General features: G+C 36.7%; 1 protein-coding gene across 1 annotated transcript in view; it reads right to left on the bottom strand.

Annotated features, from left to right (window-relative positions):
• Positions 1–8,938: 8,938 nt before the first annotated feature.
• Positions 8,939–25,539, bottom strand: part of LOC132565657 (phosphatidylinositol 3-kinase regulatory subunit alpha-like) — a 127,704-nt gene continuing 111,103 nt past the window's right edge. Inside the window, exons 7-18 of the mRNA XM_060230356.1 lie at positions 21,332–21,418; positions 17,602–17,632; positions 17,114–17,236; positions 16,700–16,798; positions 16,060–16,170; positions 15,678–15,755; positions 15,021–15,369; positions 13,349–13,832; positions 12,899–13,137; positions 12,353–12,592; positions 11,891–12,022; positions 8,939–11,545 (exon numbers count right to left, since the gene is read on the bottom strand). Of these exons, the coding sequence (XP_060086339.1) occupies positions 11,302–11,545; positions 11,891–12,022; positions 12,353–12,592; positions 12,899–13,137; positions 13,349–13,832; positions 15,021–15,369; positions 15,678–15,755; positions 16,060–16,170; positions 16,700–16,798; positions 17,114–17,236; positions 17,602–17,632; positions 21,332–21,418 (2,217 nt within the window). The 3' untranslated portion in view covers positions 8,939–11,301. The remainder of the gene's footprint in view (positions 11,546–11,890; positions 12,023–12,352; positions 12,593–12,898; positions 13,138–13,348; positions 13,833–15,020; positions 15,370–15,677; positions 15,756–16,059; positions 16,171–16,699; positions 16,799–17,113; positions 17,237–17,601; positions 17,633–21,331; positions 21,419–25,539) is intronic.

Genomic DNA, 25,539 nt, shown 5'->3' with positions numbered 1-25,539 from the left:
CAGGTCATTTTTATGTCCACAGACAACTCTAAAGTTGTCACTTACCTGGAAAAGCAAGAGATTTCTTTTTTTTATGTCTTAGCTATCACGCTTCTTTTGCTTTGTCTGGAGATGGCCTTGACCGTTCAGGTCTCTTTTTCGTTTATATAAGTTATGGTAAGTATTAAAGCACGAGGATTTGTTCTATAAGAAAAACCTCAATCTATATCTGCTCACTAAATATCGCCCACTGCAAGATCAATCACGCTCTAAAAAAGAAAAATGAGATAAGCTATTGCCTTATGAAATGATGAAAACTAGATAACGAAATGTTAATTATCGATTGTGAAACTTATCAGCGACAAGCATTTGACTTTAATTAATATATCTCTTTAATTAATTTCGCCGCAGTGTGTTACACTTTGTTATTACAGGGGATACTGAGGTAACTAGGCACTGTGTGAATTGGTAGGTCTTATTCAAATCTTCTCCAAAGAAATCTCCTGAGTCCTGCGTTTTGGACAAAATGGGAGACAAATGTAAATGTGACTGGAAATCTATACGTTCACTGGTGTTGTTAAATACATCTTTTTTTTTCTAAAATGCCACATTTAACAAATACTTGCTTTTCGCAACCGGGCTGAGTCCAGACCGAGACAAGCTAAAATCTTTAAGGATATTTCAAGAGTAGTTTATGACAAGGACTGGGTCGCTCGTTGTAAGTATAATGTAAACAGACAGAGTGTCGTGCCATCAGATCCAGGTTAGGACTTGACGATGACGACAAAGTTAAAAAAACATTAATTAAACAAACAGCTAATATTCAGCGTTGGTCTCTACAAGGAAATATTTTTTTCTTAATATATCATGTTTCATTATTAAAATGGTTAAACATTTTGGAGTTGCACGATTTTTATCTTCAAACATCGTCTGCATGAGTCCTTGAATTTGTGTAGAAACTCGCATCTCCCGGCAAACATACAGTATCGGAGTTGAATGCAGTTTATCTCTGTCTTTTTATTTTAACTACGAACAACCTATGATTTATCTTTTGTGATTCCGACTTAAGTCCGTTTAGAATGTCGATGCAGTCAGAAGATGGCGTCAACTTGTCTACCTCCACACAAATTGCAAAATCACCAAAATGTATCAGTATTGAAAGATATATATATTTATATAGTAAATACAAGATATTTATCTTTTATGACAGAAATTGCATGAAGTACTGGAGTTACTTCCCTTCGTACATAGAAGGCGACTGACTGTTGCAGTGAGCATGTGTATTCCTTGACAAATTGCGATACGTACAAGTCGGTGAATTAATTTATCTACTGGCTTGTATGACCGAAATAGATAAATATAACGCTGATAAAACTGGCTGTAGGATGAGCATTGGTAGAAATGACTAGAATATGCATTAGTAAAACCTGTACCCAGTTGTAGTTTTACAGGCGGAAAAAAATAAACCCAGCTGTAGTTGTACAGGCAGGAAACAATAAAACTTTGCTATAGTTTTCCAGGCGGAAAAAAATAAACCCAGCTGTAGTTTTACAGGCAGGAAACAGTAAAACTTTGCTATAGTTTTCCAGGCGGAAAAAAATAAACCCAGCTGTAGTTTTACAGGCAGGAAACAGTAAAACTTTGCTATAGTTTTCCAGGCGGAAAAAAATAAACCCAGCTGTAGTTTTACAGACAGAAAAAAGTAAAACCCAGCTGTAGTTTTATAGGCAGAAAAAGTGAAACCCAACTGTAGTTTTACAGGCAGAAAAAAGTAAACCCAGCTGTAGTTTACAGGCAGAAAAAGTAAAACCCAGCCGTAGTTTTACAGATAGAAATATTAAAACTTTGCTGTAGTTTTACAGGCAGAAAAAAGTAAACCCAGCTGTAGTTTACAGGCAGAAAAAGTAAAACCCAGCCGTAGTTTTACAGATAGAAATATTAAAACTTTGCTGTAGTTTTACAAGCAGAAAAGAGTAAAACTTTGCTGTAGTTTTACAGTGAGAAAAAGTAAAATCTAGCTGTAGTTTTATAGGCAGAAAAAGTGAAACCCAACTGTAATTTTACAGGCAGGAAAAAGTAAACCCAGCTGTAGTTTTACAGGCGGAAAAAAATAAACCCAGCCGCAGTTCTACAGACAGAAAAATTAAAACTTTGCTGTAGTTTTACAAGCAGAAAAGAGTAAAACTTTGCTGTAGTTTTACAGTGAGAAAAAGTAAAACCTAGCTGTAGTTTTACAGACAGAAATATTAAAACTTTGCTGTAGTTTTATAGGCAGAAAAAGTGAAACCCAGCTGTAGTTTTACAGGCAGAAAAGAGTAAACCCAGCCGTAGTTTTACAGACAGAAAAAAGTAAACCCAGCTGTAGTTTTACAGACAGAAAAGAGTAAACCCAGCCGCAGTTTTACAGACAGAAAAAAGTAAACCCAGCCGTAGTTTTACAGACAGAAAAATTAAAACTTTGCTGTAGTTTTACAGTGAGAAAAACTAAAACCTAGTTGTAGTTTTATAGGCAGAAAAAAAAGTAAAATCTAGCTGTGGTTTTACAGACTTTGAAAAAGAAAAAAAAACTGTATTATACAGACACTGCAAAAAGTAAAACCTTGCTGAAGTTTTACAAACTCTGAAAAAGTAACACGTAACTGTAGATTTACAGACGCAGGGCTCAGACTTGCAGGGGTGTGGTTCTAGCTAGTACACAATGACTATCGGGGACCAGGGTTGTAGGGGTGTAGTTTTACCTTGTACACAGTGACTATCGGGGACCAGGGTTGTAGGGGTGTGGTTCTAGCTTGGGCACAATGACTGTCGGGGACCAGGGTTGTAGGGGTGTGGTTCTAGCTTGGGCACAATGACTGTCGGGGACCAGGGTTGTAGGGGTGTAGTTTTACCGTGTACACAATGACTGTCGGGGACCAGGGTTGTAGGGGTGTAGTTTTACCTTGTACACAATGACTATCGGGGACCAGGGTTGTAGGGGTGTAGTTTTACCTTGTACACAATGACTATCAGGGACCAAGGTTGTAGGGGTGTAGTTTTACCTTGTACTCAACGACTATCGGGGACCAGGGTTGTAGGGGTGTAGTTTTACCTTGTACACAATGACTATCGGGGACCAGGGTTGTAGGGGTGTAGTTTTACCTTGTACACAATGACTATCAGGGACCAAGGTTGTAGGGGTGTAGTTTTACCTTGTACACAATGACTATCGGGGACCAGGGTTGTAGGGGGTGTAGTTTTACCTTGTACACAATGACTATCGGGGACCAGGGTTGTAGGGGTGTAGTTTTACCTTGTTCACAATGACTATCGGGGACCAGGGTTGTAGTGGTGTGGTTCTAGCTTGGGCACAATGACTGTTGGGGACCAGGGTTGTAGGGGTGTGGTTCTAGCTTGTACACAATGACTATCAGGGACCAGGGTTGTAGGGGTGTGGTTCTAGCTAGTACACAATGACTGTTTGGGACCAGGGTTGTAGGGGTGTGGTTCTAGCTTGTACACAATGACTATCAGGGACCAGGGTTGTAGGGGTGTGGTTCTAGCTTGTACACAATGACTGTTGGGGACCAGGGTTGTAGGGGTGTGGTTCTAGCTTGTACACAATGACTGCTTGGGACCAGGGTTGTAGGGGTGTGGTTCTAGCTTGTACACAATGACTATCAGGGACCAGGGTTGTAGGGGTGTGGTTCTAGCTGGTACACAATGACTGTTTGGGACCAGGGTTGTAGGGGTGTGGTTCTAGCTACTGCACAATGACTGTCGGGGACCAGGGTTGTAGGGGTGTGGTTCTAGCTTGTACACAATGACTGCTTGGGACCAGGGTTGTAGGGGTGTGGTTCTAGCTTGTACACAATGACTATCAGGGACCAGGGTTGTAGGGGTGTGGTTCTAGCTTGTACACAATGACTATCAGGGACTAGGGTTGTAGGGGTGTAGTTCTAGCTTGTACACAATGACTGTTTTGGACCAGGGTTGTAGGGGTGTAGTTCTAGCTTGTACACAATGACTGTTTGGGACCAGGGTTGTAGGGGTGTGGTTCTAGCTTGTACACAATGACTATCGGGGACTAGGGTTGTAGGGGTGTGGTTCTAGCTTGTACACAATGACTGTTGGGGACCAGGGTTGTAGGGGTGTGGTTCTAGCTTGTACACAATGACTGCTTGGGACCAGGGTTGTAGGGGTGTGGTTCTAGCTTGTACACAATGACTATCAGGGACCAGGGTTGTAGGGGTGTGGTTCTAGCTTGTACACAATGACTGTTTGGGACCAGGGTTGTAGGGGTGTGGTTCTAGCTACTACACAATGACTGTCGGGGACCAGGGTTGTAGGGGTGTGGTTCTAGCTTGTACACAATGACTATCAGGGACTAGGGTTGTAGGGGTGTAGTTCTAGCTTGTACACAATGACTGTTTTGGACCAGGGTTGTAGGGGTGTAGTTCTAGCTTGTACACAATGACTGTTTGGGACCAGGGTTGTAGGGGTGTGGTTCTAGCTTGTACACAATGACTATCGGGGACTAGGGTTGTAGGGGTGTGGTTCTAGCTTGTACACAATGACTATTGGGGACCAGGGTTGTAGGGGTGTGGTTCTAGCTACTACACAATGACTGTTTTGGACCAGGGTTGTAGGGGTGTAGTTCTAGCTTGTACACAATGACTGTTTGGGACCAGGGTTGTAGGGGTGTGGTTCTAGCTTGTACACAATGACTATCGGGGACTAGGGTTGTAGGGGTGTGGTTCTAGCTTGTACACAATGACTATTGGGGACCAGGGTTGTAGGGGTGTGGTTCTAGCTAGTACACAATGACTATCAGGGCTCAGACTTGTAGGGGTGTAGTTTTACCTTGTACACAGTGACTATCGGGGCTCAGACTTGTAGGGGTGTGGTTCTAGCTAGTACACAGTGACTATCGGGGCTCAGACTTGTAGGGGTGTAGTTTTACCTTGTACACAATGACTGTCGGGGACCAGGGTTGTAGGGGTGTAGTTTTACCTTGTACACAATGACTGTTAGGGACCAGGGTTGTAGGGGTGTAGTTTTACCTTGTACACAATGACTATCAGGGACCAGGGTTGTAGGGGTGTAGTTTTACCTTGTACACAATGACTGTCGGGGACCAGGGTTGTAGGGGTGTAGTTTTACCTTGTACACAATGACTATCGGGGACCAGGGTTGTAGGGGTGTGGTTCTAGCTTGTACACAATGACTGTCGGGGACCAGGATTGTAGGGGTGTGGTTCTAGCTAGTACACAATGACTATCGGGGACCAGGGTTGTAGGGATGTGGTTCTAGCTTGTACACAATGACTATCAGGGACCAGGGTTGTAGGGGTGTGGTTCCAGCTTGTACACAATGACTGTCGGGGACCAGGGTTGTAGGGATGTGGTTCTAGCTTGTACACAATGACTATCAGGGACCAGGGTTGTAGGGGTGTGGTTCCAGCTTGTACACAATGACTGTTGGGGACCAGGGTTGTAGGGGTGTGGTTCTAGCTTGTACACAATGACTGCTTGGGACCAGGGTTGTAGGGGTGTGGTTCTAGCTTGTACACAATGACTATCAGGGACCAGGGTTGTAGGGGTGTGGTTCTAGCTTGTACACAATGACTATCGGGGACCAGGGTTGTAGGGGTGTGTTCTAGCTTGTACACAATGACTATCAGGGACCAGGGTTGTAGGGGTGTGGTTCCAGCTTGTACACAATGACTATCAGGGACCAGGGTTGTAGGGGTGTGGTTCTAGCTTGTACACAATGACTGTCGGGACCAGGGTTGTAGGGGTGTGGTTCTAGCTTGTACACAATAACTGTCGGGATTAGGGTTGTAGGGGTGTGGTTCTAGCTTGTACACAATGACTGTCGGGGACCAGGGTTGTAGGGGTGTGGTTCTAGCTTGTACACAATGACTATCAGGGACCAGGGTTGTAGGGGTGTGTTCTAGCTTGTACACAATGACTATCAGGGACCAGGGTTGTAGGGGTGTGGTTCTAGCTTGTGCACAATGACTATCGGGGACCAGGGTTGTAGGGGTGTAGTCTTACCTTGTACACAATGACTATTGGGGACCAGGGTTGTAGGGGTGTGGTTCTAGCTTGTGCACAATGACTATCGGGGACCAGGGTTGTAGTGGTGTGGTTCTAGCTTGTACACAATGACTATCAGGGCCAGGGTTGTAAGAGTGAGGCTCTACCATATATCTATCTATTGAAGAGAAAAAAAATGTTGGTTAATGATGGGCGGGACAATATTGAGAAATAGAACAGGTTGGTTCAGTGAGGAAATTTACTGTAGACTATGTATCTGTATATTTTTATCAGTTGCTAATGATAAAATTTTGACTTCTTTATATGCGGACGTGCATACATTTGAGTGGCCTTGACCTCTAAAGGCCTCTTAGGTAGCAGTTGTGAAAGTAAGTGTGGCGTCCCCCCACAGGATGTAGCTAGGGTATATGGAAAGTACTGTCTTCCTGTCTTTAAGGATGCACTTTAGGTCTTAATGAACACCGTCTATAGTAGGCTTTACATCCACATGAAATAGAACTAATTACTTTTTTGCCGCTTCCTTAGAAGTGTTAAAAAGTTTCACCTCTGTTATAACAATAACATAACTTTGTTTCTTTACAAAAAAAATCTGAAATTGTTTACTTAGAATCAGTGTTTATGTTAGGAACCGTGTTAATATTTACATAGCACCATGCACGTGGTGTTGTTTGCATTTTTTAAGCAGTTGGTCTTTTTATCCTCCTTTTATAACAAGGTGTCTGATGAGACATAACAAACTTACTGTCTATAACATATTATACCTGTGTTATGTACACCACAAATACATGTATAAATAACAAGGGCTATATCAGGTGCTGTCTAACACATGTTTTTGTAATAGATGTATTTCTCATGTATTTTACAACAGGTGTTGTCTATAATAAACATCTTTTCAAACAGGTATTGTCTTATACATGCCTTTTATAACAGGTGTTGTCATTAATTCACAACTTTTATAACTGTTGTCTTAAATACATGTTTTTTATAAGAGATGTTGTCTGTAATACGCATATGTTGTATGGGATATTGCCTTAAATACATGGCATTTTTAAATGATGTTGTTTATAATATACAGCTTTTATAACAGGTGTTTTCTATAATCAACATCATTTATAACAGGTGTTTTCTATAATCAACATCATTTATACCAGGTGTTTTCTATAATCAACATAATTTATAACAGGTGTTTTCTATAATCAACATCATTTATAACAGGTGTTTTCTATAATCAACATCATTTATAACAGGTGTTTTCTATAATCAACATCATTTATAACAGGTGTTTTCTATAATCAACATCATTTATAACAGGTGTTTTCTATAATCAACATCATTTATAACAGGTGTTTTCTATAATCAACATCATTTATAACAGGTGTTTGTCTTTATTTATTTACTTATTTAACAGGTTTTACATCCACTATTATGGTCTTTCAGTTTTTTTAACAGACAATGGGCGTTTGTCTATAATTCACACCTTTTTCAACATGTTGTCTATAATCAACACCTCTTATAACAGGTGTTGTCTGTAATTCACATCTTTTATAACAGTTGTTGTCTGTAATTCACATCTTTTATAACAGGTGTTGTCTGTAATTCACATCTTTTATAACAGGTGTTGTCTGTAATTCACATCTTTTATAACAGTTGTTGTCTGTAATTCACATCTTTTATAACAGGTGTTGTCTGTAATTCACATCTTTTATAACAGTTGTTGTCTGTAATTCACATCTTTTATAACAGGTGTTGTCTGTAATTCACATCTCTTATAACAGGTGTTGTCTGTAATTCACATCTCTTATAACAGTTGTTGTCTGTAATTCACATCTTTTATAACAGGTATTGTCTGTAATTCACATCTTTTATAACAGTTGTTGTCTGTAATTCACATCTTTTATAACAGGTGTTGTCTGTAATTCACATCTCTTATAACAGGTGTTGTCTGTAATTTACATCTTTTATAACAGACATTGTCTACAACAGCAAGGTCTAATGTGGGCTTACATAAACTCCGGTTGAAACCAAAGGTGCATGGCTAGATTCACCCTTCCTTGGTTGGAATCTACAAACTGACTTGTCTGTGCTGTTAGGGTTTTCCCCTCGGACATGACCTTTAACCCTGGATGGCATGCCATGGGTTTCCCTTATGTTGTTCAGTGAGGTGGCCATCACTACAAAAAATGACCCTGGCTGTTGATCGGGTGAATTATGTCAACAAACAAACCTAAATGTCTTTTCAAAAAGTTCAGCCGCCTTAATTTAATAATCTGTTGCTGACCAGTTGTTGATGTACTGGTAATTGTCAATCTAGCAGGCGTCTATGGACAAATTTCCATTTCCTTAATGTTTTCGGAGAAATTCAATCAATTTATGTTACACACACTGAAGTTGGAATAGCTAATTTGCAAAGAATGCTTGCCTGACATGTCTGGGCCAAGTTGACCATAACTTAATGTAAGAATCCCTCACTCCTATTTCCTTTCACATATTATGATGCAGATGTACTTGTTTTTTATGTTTTCATTCTTATTTAATTTAATTTCAGAAAATTCTGGATTAATATTCACATAAAGATTAAACAGGTATCTTTTGTTTCCAAATCTCTAGAACCTAGATAGTTACAGTAAGTAGATTTGACAATTATTTGTCTATTTTTATTGACTATTTATTGGATTATAATTGATAATCACATCTACATAATTAATTTCATGGGTAGTTTCCAGACTAATATAGGTGATTACCCTTCAACATCTTTGAAACAAATTTTATTATAGAACTTTCGTCTGTACATAATAATTCCTCTCGCTTATTGAAAACTTAAGAGACACATGCTTTTCATTAAATTTAGAGCATACTTGGCGATATTGCTACAACTTGGTTTAATAAACAAATTATACTTTACATACAACAAACACAAGGGATTAAAATTAATGACTTTATTTGTAGGATTTGTGTAAGATATGAACCAATTGGTACATCACATCTGCCTGACACAGAAACCACACAGACAAACTCACAGATGGTAAAGTCAGTGGAAAGATACATTAAGGAAATATTAAATTAAGGAATTTTCTTCTACACAACATTTTCTGTCATAAATGGTAAAAAGCTGACGTGCACACAATGTCTCCATCGTGATAGTCAGAAGGAGACTGATACGCAACAGTCCTGTAACAAAAGTTGTACCCTGACCTTATACATTAACAAATAATTTATATATAGCCTTTTTATCTCAAACATAAAGCATTTATGAAGAAAAGAAAAAGAGAGTTAATTTCCTGGTATATCCTTGACACATTCAGTGCTAGTGTGTTATACATTTCATTTGGAATGTATATCTCCTCATTCAACTATGAAACCCTAACAAATAGTTACAACATAAAGCCATTTAGTTTGGAGAGCTCAAGAGAGATTCATAAAATACAGAATCAATTTTGTTGTCAAAAAATATTATATTAAATGAAAACCATCTAATGGTTTTACTAATCTCTGATATAGATTTTCAAAATTACACACATAAATAATATTTGCCCTGTAAATGTCATAAACATGCTTTTAAGTATTCATTTTTCCATAACAGGAAGATAAAAATAAAAATATTTGAATAAATCCATATTTAATGAACATGAGAAAATTTCTTTTGAAACTTTAACCTTTGAAAAATTGAGGCCATAGGGGCGCTTTTTGAAATATATTTGTCTGAAACATTATATAAATATAGACACAATAGCACAAGGTAATCTAATGCTGAAAGGGCTGCACAGGATATGTCTTAAGCTGGTTATTTATAAAGTTTGTGGCTAAGTGCACTTCTAAAATTGCCAGAGTAATACTAGGTAGCAAGAATCAGTATAAAATTATGCACAGAAATCTTAGACAAGTTATCTCTCTGTCTCTCCGCATGGTTGAGTGCAGGTTGTGCCTGGAGGCTGCTGGAGAAATACGTACACACAGATCTGGTGGGAACTGTTGTACTGGTAGGTTTGCTATCCTCTCAGTTTGCACTAGGTACTCTGTAGAAATTATCATTAAACACTGGATTTATCTAAGAATAACATTCTGCAAAAAGCACTGATTTGTGTAATTATTACCTACACATTAGATACTCTCATCTGTAACACCTGGTGCTTTATCAATCAAACTTTTTCACTTACATATATAGCACCAGTCTTAATGTCTTCAATTACTTGGAAATATTTTCAAGCACAGGTAAACACAATGATGGGTAATGAAGTTGTATGACAACATGGTAATGCGATGGTCCTTTCTCACCCACTCTTTCTCGTCTTACATCAGAGCACTGTGTGTTTTTTTGACCAATTGATCAAGAGCGTATATATTTACAGTTTTACTAATCGAACACAAGTCTTAATGAATAGATCAACATATTTCTGTAGTTGAACAGTGATAATGCACACAAATGCCATTTAATTTATTTTCATGCTCAGAGTAACAATTTGATTGCAGTATAAGCCTTATCAGCAACAGAATAAAACAACAACACATCACTGATCATGAGTGAGAAGAGAGACTCTTAATAAACCTAACTATCATCATTCATACTGAAGAAACTTAGTTTTCATAAAACAACAAGCTCTCACAAAAAAAATCCACATATTCTACACATGCAATTTATATAACCATGATCATTGTACATGTCCTACAATTTCTTTTTCTTCCGCAAAAAAATATCAGAAGGAAAATGACTTTGAAATCTTAAACATGCATTTCATGTTCTATATATAGCACTTGGCATGTCACAATCACAGATTTATAATTTCCATTTGCAAACATGTCTGCCATTTTTCATACCCTTTGGTATATATCATCCACAAGTTGTAACACAGTCACAAATTTGTTCACACATCCGACAAAAAACATAAAATATATAATAATCATTTGACCAATCAAAATACAGTTTGACTCAACTGCAATTCAAAGGTCTTGTAGACTTGATCCAATGAAACAAAGCGTCCCTGGTCATATGACCAACTGTGCACCAGATTTGAAAGACGTTTTCTAGTGGGTAGCACATAAAAACTAGTACTTATGTTTTACTATGGGATACCAGCAGTTACTGTTTACATCTGCTATGAAAGAGAAACAGCACATTTTACAGTGGCTAGTTTGTGGTTGCCACAGCCTTCTTGCTCTCAGCTTCCACTTCATGCAGCTGCTTTCGTTTAACATTATGCCATAACCTCTGTCACATATGTATCAGTACTGAAGAGAGGAATCACAGTTGCCTTGAATACTGTCGATAATTTCAATACATATACATGCACTAAGATGTCGTTGGTCGCATTTTGAGGTATATGTCTGAGGGGCCTTGACCCTGAGCTCCAGTCGTTTGACAGTGCACAGGGTAAATAAGTTTAGTGTCCAGTTCTCCATTATGTTCCTTTAGCGACTCTCTATGATAGTGTAAGACGAGGTCTTTGACGTCGTCAAATTTGTAAAAACCTTCAGAGAATCCAAAGCGCCCTTCATTGTTACCAATGATACAGTGACCAACTTTTCCATTGCACCTGAAATTAAAATGGACACCAAGCATTAACATCTATAATAAATGTTACAGATTCTATTTCTTGTCAACTTTGATGTTTTAATCATTTTACAGGATTTTGATTTCAATTTCAAGCCATGTTATTTCAAAAGCAGTGATACATTTACTTTACGATCAACAGAATATCTCACCTTTAATAATTTCCCCTTCATCCTTGTATCAATTAATTCTACCATATATATTAGCATTTCTAACTGTGTTATCCATGTAATAATCAATGATATTGTATTCATGAAAACTCATGTTTTTGTGGGTTTTCTTTTCTTAACAGTGATAATGCTTTTGAAGGTAAAGAAAATCAGCTTACATTATTGACAAGACATGGACATGATCCTTTGGTCGAATCAGGAATGTTCCATCTTTTGTTCCAGCGAGGAGACGCTCAGCTTGTTCACGGACACAGTTGACAAACCAGTTCTTCTCATTTAATAGAGGGTCCCTGACAAAAGAAAACAAACTGATATGTCAGATGTTTCAATTACTTATTGTTTTTTCATATAGAAAAGACATGAAATCCTATATCATATCCATTCATGTGACCTATCAGCCAATCATGTTCGCTAATTTATGTATATGCAAATGAACAAAATCAATATCAATGAATTTCACCTCTTCAGCACATTGCCTTATTGTTTAATGTGTTATATTTACTGTATGGACTTTTCCTATATTACAATACAGTGATAATATCTCTAGAGCTGATAAAATTAATCATTATGAAGTGACCTCATATCGTCCTTCTATCCCTTGTCTTCACACTAATGTTTACCTGTCATTTTCCAACAGAATGGCATCTATAGAATCGGGCTGTTCTCCTTGGTCCAGAAGGAACTTCTTCACTTGCTCTCTCTGTTTGTGAAGTCGTTTGATTTCTGGTCTTAAACTGTTCATATCACCTATAAGTGTTCTATTAAGTGTTGTTTTTCGATTAATTTCCATTTCCAATTTCTCTTTACTCTCATAAATACTTTGACACCTACTCTTCAACAACTCATAATTTTCGTGTAACCTGTAATGAAAATAAAGTGAAAGTATGAGTGAAATGAACTTTGGCAACAATTTCACAGATAACTATGTAATGGAGATTTAGCCACACACCATGGCCAGGACTTAGAGGAACAAGCAGGTAGGCTTAGTGGAAGTCTAATGAGATTTTCCCTCATGTTATATCATATTTTCATGGGGGGTGGGGGAGGAGAAATTTTAAGATATTCAAAATACGAAGTTTTGCTGCAGTTCTTCAATAAGTTGCCTTATTGAGCATGAGTGTCTAGATTTCCCATGAAATCAAGAGATAGAAAAGCCCAACACTTACTTTTGAATATCGTGTAGTGATACGTCTCGTTGATGCTTGCGGTGGAGTTCCATCTGTTCCTCGAACACAGCGACAGTTTCCTTGAAGGCGTCCAATGCCTGGTGTTTGAGCTGGAGTTCCTGAGATAGTTTGGAGTGTTCCTCGTAGTGAGTATCATACTCGTGCATCTTAGTTAGATATTCTGCATTTATTCTTTGTAGTTTCTTGCACTCTTCCTTAAGGCTGTCAGTATCTAACTCCTGAAAACCAGTAAACATCCAATCTGATCGAAGTTTTAAATAACAACATTGAAAAACTTTGTATTTTCAAAATAAATGACTTAAAAAACTTAACTTTAGGAAATATCATAAAATATCTCTTGAAATCTTAAAAAGCAGTAGGTCAGTAGTACAAATATCAAAATCCTCACATATCGTTGTTCAGGGACATTTTTCAAGGGAGATAACTTACCGCTGCCTTGTTCTTGGACACAGGGTAGAGAAGCTTGGTGTCTAGTGTCCGATTGTAGATGGACAATGAAATATTACTGTAGTGCTGTATAAGTTCCACAACAGAATTAAAAGTTAATGGTTCCACAAAGCCAAACTTGCCGTCAGAACTGTGGTAAATTTTAATAAGCTTATTAGTGCCACCTTTTCGTATTGTTAATGTGTAATCTCCTTGTGTAGCTGAATCGCGCACCAAAAATGTTCCATCCGGTTTGTCTCTTAATAGTTCATTCACTTCCTCTCGGGACAGATTGCCCCAGTACCATTCTGCTTCTTTTAATCGTTCCTCGGCAGACATGGCGGAGAGATGTTCGGAGGAGATGATAGGAGACTGTGGTCGAGGTGGTCTGGTGGGCGGGGCAGGAGGAGGGGCCTCCCCCCAACTTCCGTTCTTCAGTAGCTCCTCGAAGATGTCTATATGGTATTTGGTGTTATCAACTATCTCACTGAAATAACAAGAATTTCAAATATACGTAAATATTATTGTATCCATAATCGATGCTTTATCAATATAGATATCTTGCTTAGAGGTTAAGCTGCCATTAGTAGCAGATAAATACTCCTACACATGATGAGACTAGGTTTGACAGGATTAACACAGCCTTGAGGTTACAGACAGGCCGAGGATTTTTACATCCCTAAATCAATATCCCATTCTTGTTTCTGTCACCAAGGAGATAAGTAGAGGAAAAATTGGTTAATACAAGCAGACATCTCCAATCTTTTTTTTCTAGAACCAACATATTTAACCTCTACCAGTACACAATATATGGACTTCCAAATACGTCAATCACCTTCTGTGATGAAAGCTGAAATGTGTCTATTTACCAAGACCACTGGCAGAGAGAGAAAATATTTCAAATTCATACTGTTGGAATACAAGATATAAACCTCAGTCTGTAAACAGCCAAGCTTTCATGGTTTGTTCCATTAAGAAATTATGACACAGTTTCTAATAAATAATGAAATATCCTTCCTTGTTCACTAAGAATTATTTTTGGCATGCAGATCACGCACACAGACAGTCATTGCTCGGTAATTATTGACTTCTGAAGGCTGACCAATCATCACTCTATTAGGAGTAAAGTAGGGCTAAATCATCTGTACACTAACACAACAAAATATTGATTGTTGTTCCCAGCCATCTCTAAATCTAAAGATAACAACAAGAGCACAGTCCATGCTGTGATATATGAACTCGGTCAAGGACTATCCAGATAATGTTTATCAATATCAATTGACAATTAGGATGTTGGTAGGTCAAAGTAGGAAATTTTTTTTCACATACATAATACTTACAGTCAAGTCTAATCTACTTTTGAAATTAAAAAAGGCAAAATACTTTCATTTACTTTGACAATATCCAGACATTTACAGATTTTGGAAGATCTCTTCAAAAAGGACCTCTGACACACCTGCACCTCTCCTCTCCTACGAGGGGGACTTGACTACACCCATCCAAATTCTTATTCAATTTTTCTTCTCCACTCCATGACTTTTACCTTTTTGTCAATAATTATCTATCCATTTTACAGCCATTCTGCCTTGAAAAAGTATTTTCTTTCACAGGTATGATCCATGAAAATAACATCATTTTCATTGTGTTAACAACAATTTGGTAAAGTCATACTTACATGATTTTTTCCCAGGGAGGGCGTAGCAGAATATGACAGAACACATGGGACAGTTTGTCAAGACCATCATCCACCTCTGACTCATGCTGGATCTTCCATAACCTGATGAAGTGTGCCATCAAAAAGCGCAGCGTTGACTGATGAGGACCAGGCAGAGCTGTGATCAGTTCCACCAAATTCTTGGTAATGTCCAGTGATCCATGCTCGCCCTGCTGTGCGACGGCCATGAATGCATCGTACATGTCGACAGGGATAACTGGGTTGGGAAGCTCGCGGAGGTACTTTTTCAGTGCACCAGCCACACAGTGCACATTGAAAGGAGCTAGATTCACTTGTGTTGGATCATTCACTGTAGAAAATAAAAATTTAATTGACCTTACTGAAATTACTTAAAATCTTTGAACCCCCGTTAAAAGTACACATATAAACTGAAGTACATATATAAATCACAACGCAAAAAGGCTGCAACATATTTATAGCAGATATTAAATTCTGTTATGTTCAAAACTGCTGCTGGGCACATTGTTGATTATAAAAAAACAGGACGAAACAAACATCCAGACAAAGATTCACGAAGTTTCTGAACCTATCAGTCTCTCTTTGATGTGTAAACCATTTGAGTAATCACTACCAAGTACTATCAGGTATATAACTTACCTAGGTTCAGCTCGGCCTTGATTTCATTGATTTCCTCAGTCTTAGCAAAAATTCTGTACACACTCAAGGCTTCTGATTCTAAAATACAATAACAATTCGTGAACTTATAATCTGTCATCATATACCAGTTTTCATCTAAATTCTAATACTTATGACAAAATATTCCATTTATTCTTTTTTTTCCATATTTTAATTCTTTTTAAAAAGAGAAAGAAAATTAAGGTTTAAACAAATATAACTTGATAAGAGAAAATTTTGTTAAAAATATCAAATTTTGGTGAATACAGAGCAAAAGCTTTTTTGCCATTATATCAATAAGAACAGAACATAAATATCTGCATGGCTACAGATCCCTAAGTTATGTTGTAAAGGAACTACTTACTGTGGTCCACACACCACTTCTCAATGACCTCTGTACACTTGACAATTATCCACGGAGCCTCTAAATGGCCCTTGCTTACTTCCTCGCCTAATTCGGCCCCAAATGATGAATCTAGAGCAAAGAGGTGAGATATTTATAGTAATTAATCATATTCAAAAATATATTAAACAATAAGGAAGTTATCAAAATTATCTGTTTCCTCATGAATATTCTTATTATCTTCAGCAAAACAAGTTTAATTAAATTTCGAGAATTAGTTTATATACCATCACTTCCTTCAATTAAAGATGCCCATTATTTACATTTGCCTCTAATAGTTTTTTGAATAGAGTTATTAAATAAGTTTATTTAAAAAATAATCAAATTTAACTGCTACGAGTCTACGAAGATTAAAAATAAATAAGATCTTGTCCAAAGTACAAAATTTTTCATTAACTGTATGAACTTATGTTTCTTTCTTAATCATATGATCAACCATCAATAAGAACCTAACATGGTTTAAAGATTTCTCACTGACCTAGTTTCTGCTAAGTCGGCTTTTCTATGCATGACTAATACAATGCTTCCTAACAGAGTTGTCTGCCCTTAGCCCATACTATCTGCTAATACAGCCAGTGAGACTGTGGATGAGAAAACTTACTTTGTGTGAAACTGGGTCTTCTCAAGCGGTCTATCTTTGGCACGTTACATTCTGACGTTCTAGATGATGAGCAGTAGCGATGAGAGCACATGCCACACTCTGTAAATAAATATACCTCAATCTCAAAATAGGATTATATAATTAATACTGTTTCCTAACATACATGAGTGTAATACTAGGAAAGCTTTCATCACTTATATTGTATAAAATGAAAGATTCTTGAAATACAATCTGTCGTATTATTAGCAGAATATCTCTTGCTAGCGAAAAGAAATAGTTTATAGTTATATAAACACAAATATTGAAATACTATCAACTTTTTAAAATTTTCAAAAAAGTTTTCAAACACAAAGTTCAGATGAAAATTTCAGATTAAAATGAACAAGAAAGTTAAAAATCTTGAGATCTACATACCCCGGCATTGAAGTCCTTGGCGCACAAGTCCATAAAGAAACTTGTCGCAAAGATGACATCTTTGCATTGATGAGAAGCTGTATTCTGCAAACCGATGCTCTGACGATGCTCCACAGCTTGCGGCTAGACAAAGAAATTAAAGAAAATTTCAATGAAAGAACTTTCTCAACGGCTAGAAAAATCATTACGATGATAACCATTCCTCAACCCAACAAACATAGAATTATTCCCATTAAATATAAATATTGCCATCAATTTTATTTATTTATAAGGAAACAAGAAATCCAAAATGTAAGATTCTTTGCATCTGTATTAAGTTCAGAGTTTAATTTGATATGCTATGAATTTTTATTAAAGAATACTGAACAGAAACATTTCAAACTAATTTTATTTTAGATCTCTCAGAAAAATAAGAATGAAATTCTAAAGTTAAAATTCTTAAAATCATAACTAAATTTAATTAAGAAATTAAAAAGTTTGAAACTTACCTTCCATGGGGTCGGAGGGATAGACGGGTCCCTGAGGATAGAAATCACATAGCTGAGAAAATTCATTTGATGTACAGGGGCATTGTGATGGGAATTCGTACATTTTCAAAGACTCCCCATAAATATATACAGGTAGTGTTTTACTGCCCGAGAGTCTAAAAATCTTCAAATGTAGGTCAGTGGAAAAATCCAGTGATATAATCCATCCTCTAGTTCTATAAACCACGTTGAATATCTGGACAGAATATTCTCACTCTGTATATAATAAACTCCTTATATAACCGAAGAAAATCCAAAACTGTCCACAGAATAACTTAAAATCCAGTAAGAAATTAAATAGATCCCAAGACTTCAGTGATATACCATGCTACACAGAGGCCATATCGACAGACCATGTGTACAGTTGTGTAGCTGGAGAAAGAGTGTGGGCCAACTAGCTCTGTGGCTTTACAACTGATAGAGCCATACACACTGTACAGGGCCAGGTAGGTATGCTAGCTGTCAGCTTGGTTCTGCCTCTGTGAGCAAGTGTGTCAGTCCAACCAGCCAGCCAGGCAGGCAGGCAGCCAACCAAAGCTTAGCCTACTTTCCAACATAACAGACTTGGCAGGGGCCCAAGAGCTGGATCATTATCAGCCCAGGAATACTCTACACTCTCTGACAGCTCTATGGAGGCACCCACTATACTCACTAACAGGGATAACACAGGGTAATACTCACATACAGGGGTATTACTCAAATACAGGGGTAATACTCAAATACTGGTGCAATACCCACTTATAGGGTTAGTAAATCCTGAGGTAATATGTATTGGGGTCATGCTTAAGTACTGGAGGTATGGTACTCGCATACAGGGATTGTATTCAACACTATCATACAGGAATTATATTCATATATAGATCTTTTATACTAACACACAACTACATATAAAATATCTATAATTCATAATTACATACAAAGTCATACTCACACCTCAATAATAACATACAAACTCTCACACCTTCATAATTACATACAAAGTCATACTCACACCTCCATAATAACATACAAACTCTCACACCTTCATAATTACATACAAACTCATAACTCACACCTCCATAATTACATACAAACTCTCACACCTCCATAATTACATACAAAGTCATACTCACACCTCCATACTAAATTCTATCAATCTCATAACTGATAATTCTCATTTGAAAATTGACAAAATAATTTAGAATGGATTAATGGTTAAACTAAAATGAATGCTTGTAATTATTTCATACTCTGAAACAACCATTTGGTCACTCTTTATAATATACAATTATATATGCCACTAAACCAGGTAAATTATACACCTGTGAAAAGTATATGTGCAGTTTATACAGGTAACATGCATATCAGCCTGGAGCTCATCTTTCACCAACTGGCTGACTAGACTGTAATGGACCATTTAACATGAAGATGTGTTATTTTTAACTATGATGTATTTAAACTTTTCTATTCAACATTTTGATGACAATGTCTTTGCAATATTGATGTACACCTGAATTTAAAAATTATTGAATTACATATGAATACTCTTTCTAGAATCTGTTGGGGCAGACAAGAATATATATAAAAGCCATTTGTTAAATACAAAAAAAATCTAAGCTTCTATTTTCATTTGACATTGAAATTACACTTTAGTTGACCTCACACAGACTTTACTATACACTGTGATAAGCTTTTAAGTCATTCCGAAATACATTGTATCATTAAATTATCAATTTTTAACAAATATATATTTTTATTCTCCATAAATAACATTCGACTAGGACGTAAGTAAATATTTATTGTCGATTTCTCTACACTTCATGAAAAAGTGGTTTTACAGTATAACATAGCTGAATAGAAAAGGTTAAAACACTACTGCGTAATAAATATCAAAATACACTGTATCAGGAGTTTCCTACAAAATGTTTATATACACCTGCATATTTTTGAATATATAAATTTTCAATTAAAAAAAAAAATTTCTCAGAAGATAAAGAATATCACTCAACATGGGAAACACTTTCACTGTAAACATAGAGAAGCTGTGTGATACATCCTCTGCATAGTTTACATGAGGGTGTTTTTTTCTTTAAATACTGATTTTCCAGTCGTAAGCTGCTTAAAGTTTCAAAAAGTCTTAATATATGAAGTTCCCACCTACATGAGATGCTTGACTTAACTGTACTTATGACTTATGTGAAGTAGCTAGTCAACTTTAACAGTTCTTTCCTAGGTTTGTCAAATTTTGAAATAAAATGTAACTCAATTATAACATATCCTATCTTCATGACAAGATTTAAATATCACTTTTAATTTTTGAAATAACTTTAATTCAAGAGAGGGATAGAAAAGACAGTAAATATTTAACAGATTTCCAGTTAAAGAAAGGGAAAACATTACTGTCTTGGTAATGTTTTTAATCAGAGTGTTTTCCCTTACAGACTTCAAAATAAAAGGAAAAGGAGATCACAAAAGTGTAGTGAGTTAAGACTTTTAGAATATTTCATATAACTTGCTCAAAAACCAAATGAATGGAGTGTTGGTCCCCAGTCTGAGTGGAGACATAGCTAGCCCTATCTTAAAATCATCAATGGGTAATGACATCCTGTTCCAGTAAGCACACACACTCACACCAGCTAACACAAGGTGACTAACTTACACACCTAAACCCATTAGCACGGGTGTGTTATAGAACAACTTTTACCTGATGACCATTATCAATAAGCTCTAAGTGTAGGTTTTACCACTTTCTCAATATTAAACCACAAATGTAACTTGACAAAATACATTTCTAAAAGCCTAATTACATATTTGATAATGAAGGTGACCTACATGTTCTGATAATTATTATGTCTCAAGAATTACAAGACAAAAGGTACAGGAAAACAGGTCACTTTATAGGTAGGAAGAGCACAGTGAGAAAATTGACAAATTCACATAGCATATCAGCAGAATAAGAATTGAGATTTCAAAAAAGAAGAATTAATTATGATAATTACGGCAAGATAATTTTACATCCAAATTACATAATATCTACACCTCCACAGGTGGCCACCAGTCATTTAGATAGAGTGAACATTACTGTCACATACAAACCAACAAAACAGTCCTTATGCTGTCTAATTTCATCACAAATGGTGCTGTGCATGCAATATTTGACAAAGTTTTTGTACTTTTAATTCACCTACAAACCCCCCTGGATTGTTTGCACAATGGCAACACTAATTTCAGATTGCTATCAGGAAATCTGAAGTGGTTATATGAATTCCCTTGACCTTATTTTGGGTATACAAAAGGCATTTGATCAGTATTTTGCCATTGTAAAACCTGTCTCAATTCCTTACAAAATTCCCAATCTTGATTGTGTTTTGAAAAGTGACTTAGTAAAGATAAATGCTTGTTTGATAATTACAGTGAGGGTTATATACCTGCCCCAGACCTTGACACCCTAAAGATAGCTAAAGGTACCAAATTACTAAGGTGAAATAACCATTCAGTTCCCATCCATTAAGAATATATACCTTATTTATCCAAATAGACATTCTTCTTCAATAAACATCCGTCTCCTATCTTATTTCAAATAGAGTAAATGAAGGTCACCTAAACATTACAGATACAATTTATTTTTTTTTACAAGAATTTTCTTTTTTTGAGACAACTACAATATGAGATATGTACAGTAATATTTAAAAAGTGATGGAAAAGAACTTACATTGCTTGGTTCTGGTTCACGTCCACAGAGTTCATCAATAGCCACCATGATAGATTTCTTATGAAAGCTATCCTTGATTCCCATTTCCTGCATAAACAAACAACAGTTTTGTAAAAGTATACATCAGAAAAGGAGAAAAAGTTTCGGTGACATATGATGACATATCTCTGGTAAAGAAATCACAAAAGCAGACTCATCATCACAAATGTCATGGACATTACTGAAGTCTTTCATAAGAAAGCTTTCAGTAAAATTCAAATTTTATACAATAAGTATACTTTCATGATAAGCTATCATGTTTACCCTGTACTGAGCTAACCCATGTATAATGTTGTTCTGGAAAATTACACACAAATACTATTTCAAAGTTCTGTAATAAGCCCAGTCCTTGACTTTGAGTACAGATTTTATCCTGTAAAAAGCCCACCAACCCTTCCTTGATTTTGAGAACAGAGGTCATCCTGTAAAAAGCCCACCAACCCTTCCTTGATTTTGAGAACAGAGATTATCCTGTAAAAAGCCCACCAACCTTTCCTTGACTTTGAGAACAGAGATTATCCTGTAAAAAGCCCACCACCCCTTCCTTGACTTTGAGAACAGAGATTATCCTGTAAAAAGCCCACCACCCCTTCCTTGACTTTGAGAACAGAGATTATCCTGTAAAAAGCCCACCAACCCTTCCTTGACTTTGAGAACAGAGATTATCCTGTAAAAAGCCCACCAACCCTTCCTTGACTTTGAGAAGATTATCAGAGATTATCCTGTAAAAAGCCCACCAACCCTTCCTTGACTTTGAGAACAGAGATTATCCTGTAAAAAGCCCAGTCCTTGACTTTGAGTACAGATTTTATCCTGTAAAAAGCCCACCAACCCTTCCTTGATTTTGAGAACAGAGATTATCCTGTAAAAAGCCCACCAACCCTTCCTTGATTTTGAGAACAGAGATTATCCTGTAAAAAGCCCACCAACCCTTCCTTGACTTTGAGAACAGAGATTATCCTGTAAAAAGCCCACCAACCCTTCCTTGACTTTGAGAACAGAGATTATCCTGTAAAAAGCCCACCAACCCTTCCTTGACTTTGAGAACAGAGATTATCCTGTAAAAAGCCCACCAACCCTTCCTTGACTTTGAGAACAGAGATTATCCTGTAAAAAGCCCACCAACCCTTCCTTGACTTTGAGAACAGAGATTATCCTGTAATAAGCCCAGTCCTTGACTTTGAGTACAGATTTTATCCTGTAAAAAGCCCACCAGCCCTTCCTTGATTTTGAGAACAGAGGTCATCCTGTAAAAAGCCCACCAACCCTTCCTTGACTTTGAGAACAGAGATTATCCTGTAAAAAGCCCACCACCCCTTCCTTGACTTTGAGAACAGAGATTATCCTGTAAAAAGCCCACCACCCCTTCCTTGACTTTGAGTGAGAAGTATCATGTTGGTTCCCTAGGTTAAACTGTATGATACCTACAGTATTCTATTCAAGTTTTTCTATCTATTTCACTTCATACAAATGATACACCTAATTTATCTATTTCTGAATGTAGTAGTTCACAACTAAAATTTTTTAAAGTAAATTATTCTAAATTATTCTTCAAAGTCATACCTTAATGTTCTTGAAATATATCTATTTCTATTAAATTCAAACATTTGAATTTGAAATATTTTAAAACAGTGATTATAGGAAACAGAATTTTTTCTGAAATAGGTTAGGCTAAAGAATGATTGAATTTTTTTTTTTTGATCTTCCCCCGCCCAGTGAATATTACGTTTGTACCTAGAGGCTAAAATTTGAAATATATCTTGGAATATAAATCAGGTAAGCTGTGACGCAATTTGTCCTTATGTCAGTGGCAGAATGTGAGAAATGACCCTGATATCAGCATATGAATGTCTTGTACCTGACAAAACACTATACCAGTGTTTGATGTAAAAGTGTACTTGACGTTGTCAACAGGAACTATAAGGCTGGGGTTAGATAAACGTTGTATGTATTAGCGACTGGTACTGCCGGGAGACCATACGAAATCTCATCCGTATTCATAATTTCGTTTTGACGTCAATTTGCTTTTTATAACTTCATTTTAGAAAGCTGAGAGATTGATCACTGGCGGTATCGATAGTGTATTGATACCTGGTCGTCCAACGTCATCTGGTCATTAGGTACGTCAGACCTAATGAACCTTAGGCTGACAACAAACCACTAAGGTAACTTACGACCTTGACATTAAAGGCTGTCATGAAATGTTACATGTCTTCTCATTTATTCACAATATAAAGACGTAGAAAATTGTACATGTTATCTTCACTTTCTTTCAAATCTACGTCTTTGACATTTATTAGTTAAGAATTGAACCTCTGATGTTTAAACATATTTGCAGGACTTGCAGAAAGAACTTAACACATTAAAAATTACAATAAGCTACATTTAGTTATGAAGCAAGGTATTTAAAATGACAAAGAAAATATAGGAAAAGTTTTAATTTGATAAAATAAGAAAGTTTCTTTTAAAACCTAGACCTATGGGTACCTTTTAGTCCCCATGGTTTGCAGTAACCTGTATGCCACATTTTAATTCACTTGAATAGTGGCATGGTTAAAAAAATACACACACTTTAAGTGTTTTGAAATTATCAGATATATGCAAATTACAAAATTAATTGAATTATGGAGCTAGTGCACATCCCTATCTATATATTCATATTTTTAATCAATTTTGATTTTCCTCAGTCGACTGCTAGGTTTCAAAATTTAGGCTTTTAGCATCACTCTCAAGTCCTAAAAGGAAAAAAATAGCTGTATGATGCAGACTGATTTGACATTTGACTGTACTGTATCTAATTACGATTTTGAATTGAAATTGCTTTCTAGTTCTAAGTCTTGTGTCCTCCGCAAGGCAAGACAGTGAACCTTCAGAAGCATTAACGTCCAACCCCTTCAGGATGTCTCTGGTAGGAGAGAAGATGGCAGCATAACCAACTCCAATACATGCCTCATCTGTATAGAGTAATATGACAATATTCATAATATACAGACAGAATCAGCATGTTCTATAAGTCGCTTTGTCTGCAATTCCGCCAATATTGTAATCAAGTATGACAGAAGATTAGGCAATGCCAGGTCAGACACGGAGTTAAAGACTAAAAACAGAATCCAAGACAAAGAACCAAACCTTGTATCATTGTCTTTCAAAATGGTTATCAGGAAGATAAGAACGTTATATAGGTGTGTGGAGCTGGTTCATGTATTGCCTGTCAGTCTTTGTAGCCATTTCTGGCATTACTCGTTATTTTTACCTGCCAAGTAAGTCGACACCCATATAAGCAATAATAGTTCAGGTGCTTTTAAAGATCAACCAGGGCAGGCTACTGTAGAAGCTTAATTGGACCAACGTGCCCAACACAAGATCGTACCAGATGACTCCCGAGTCCTTTGTGGATATGTGCCGTATTTGATAAGGATCAATCAATGCTACCCTAAGACAATGGCTGCGTAATCGTCATTTAACTTGGAACTTTGCTCATTGCCATTGTCTTGTTTTTTCTTTGAGATTGACCTAGTATACAATTAGTCAACCAGGGCACTGTTCAAATTGATCAATTTTGGCTGACATTTAAATAGATATTTTTTACCGACTGATTAATCACACACCGACATGGGCTATTATTTCATGTAAGACCTACATTTACTAAAACAATGGTGTTTGAAGTGCACCTTGTTATTTCTTCATCAAATTTCACAATTCATTAAACTTGAAATCATACACCCACCTCACCTTTCGATTGTCTCTGGCGATTACTTCACCACTATAGTACATGACCAAACTGGTTTTTCCTCTCCTTCCAAATACAATTATGTATTATCTATAAAAAACAGCACCAACAGGACCTGGGCAGAGACTAAATTAGATTGATGGAATAGACTTGGGGCTAAGTACATGGGGTCATGGGGTTTGGAGGTTGGAGGTGATAACAGAAGTAAGCAGCCCTGGACACTCCCCCTAATTTGCTACAGCATACAACATACTTGAACAGTTACATACTGGTACTCAGGTACAAAAATTGCCATTTTACTTGAAGGGGTTGGGGGGATCAATGTGCCCAAGGATTTCTAGAGGTAATAACTAATGAGTATATAAACTTGTGGCACAATGGATTTATTCTCTCAAGTTTATTCATCTGAGATATATTAACAGTGTCATTGAGCTATTTC

This window comes from Ylistrum balloti, unplaced genomic scaffold (assembly GCF_031769215.1).
Source record: "Ylistrum balloti isolate Yb309-2 unplaced genomic scaffold, AGI_CSIRO_Ybal_v1 Utg369578, whole genome shotgun sequence".
Taxonomy (NCBI): domain Eukaryota; kingdom Metazoa; phylum Mollusca; class Bivalvia; order Pectinida; family Pectinidae; genus Ylistrum; species Ylistrum balloti.
Note: the sequence above shows the minus strand (reverse complement) of the source record. Positions and strands in the feature narration are given on the sequence as shown.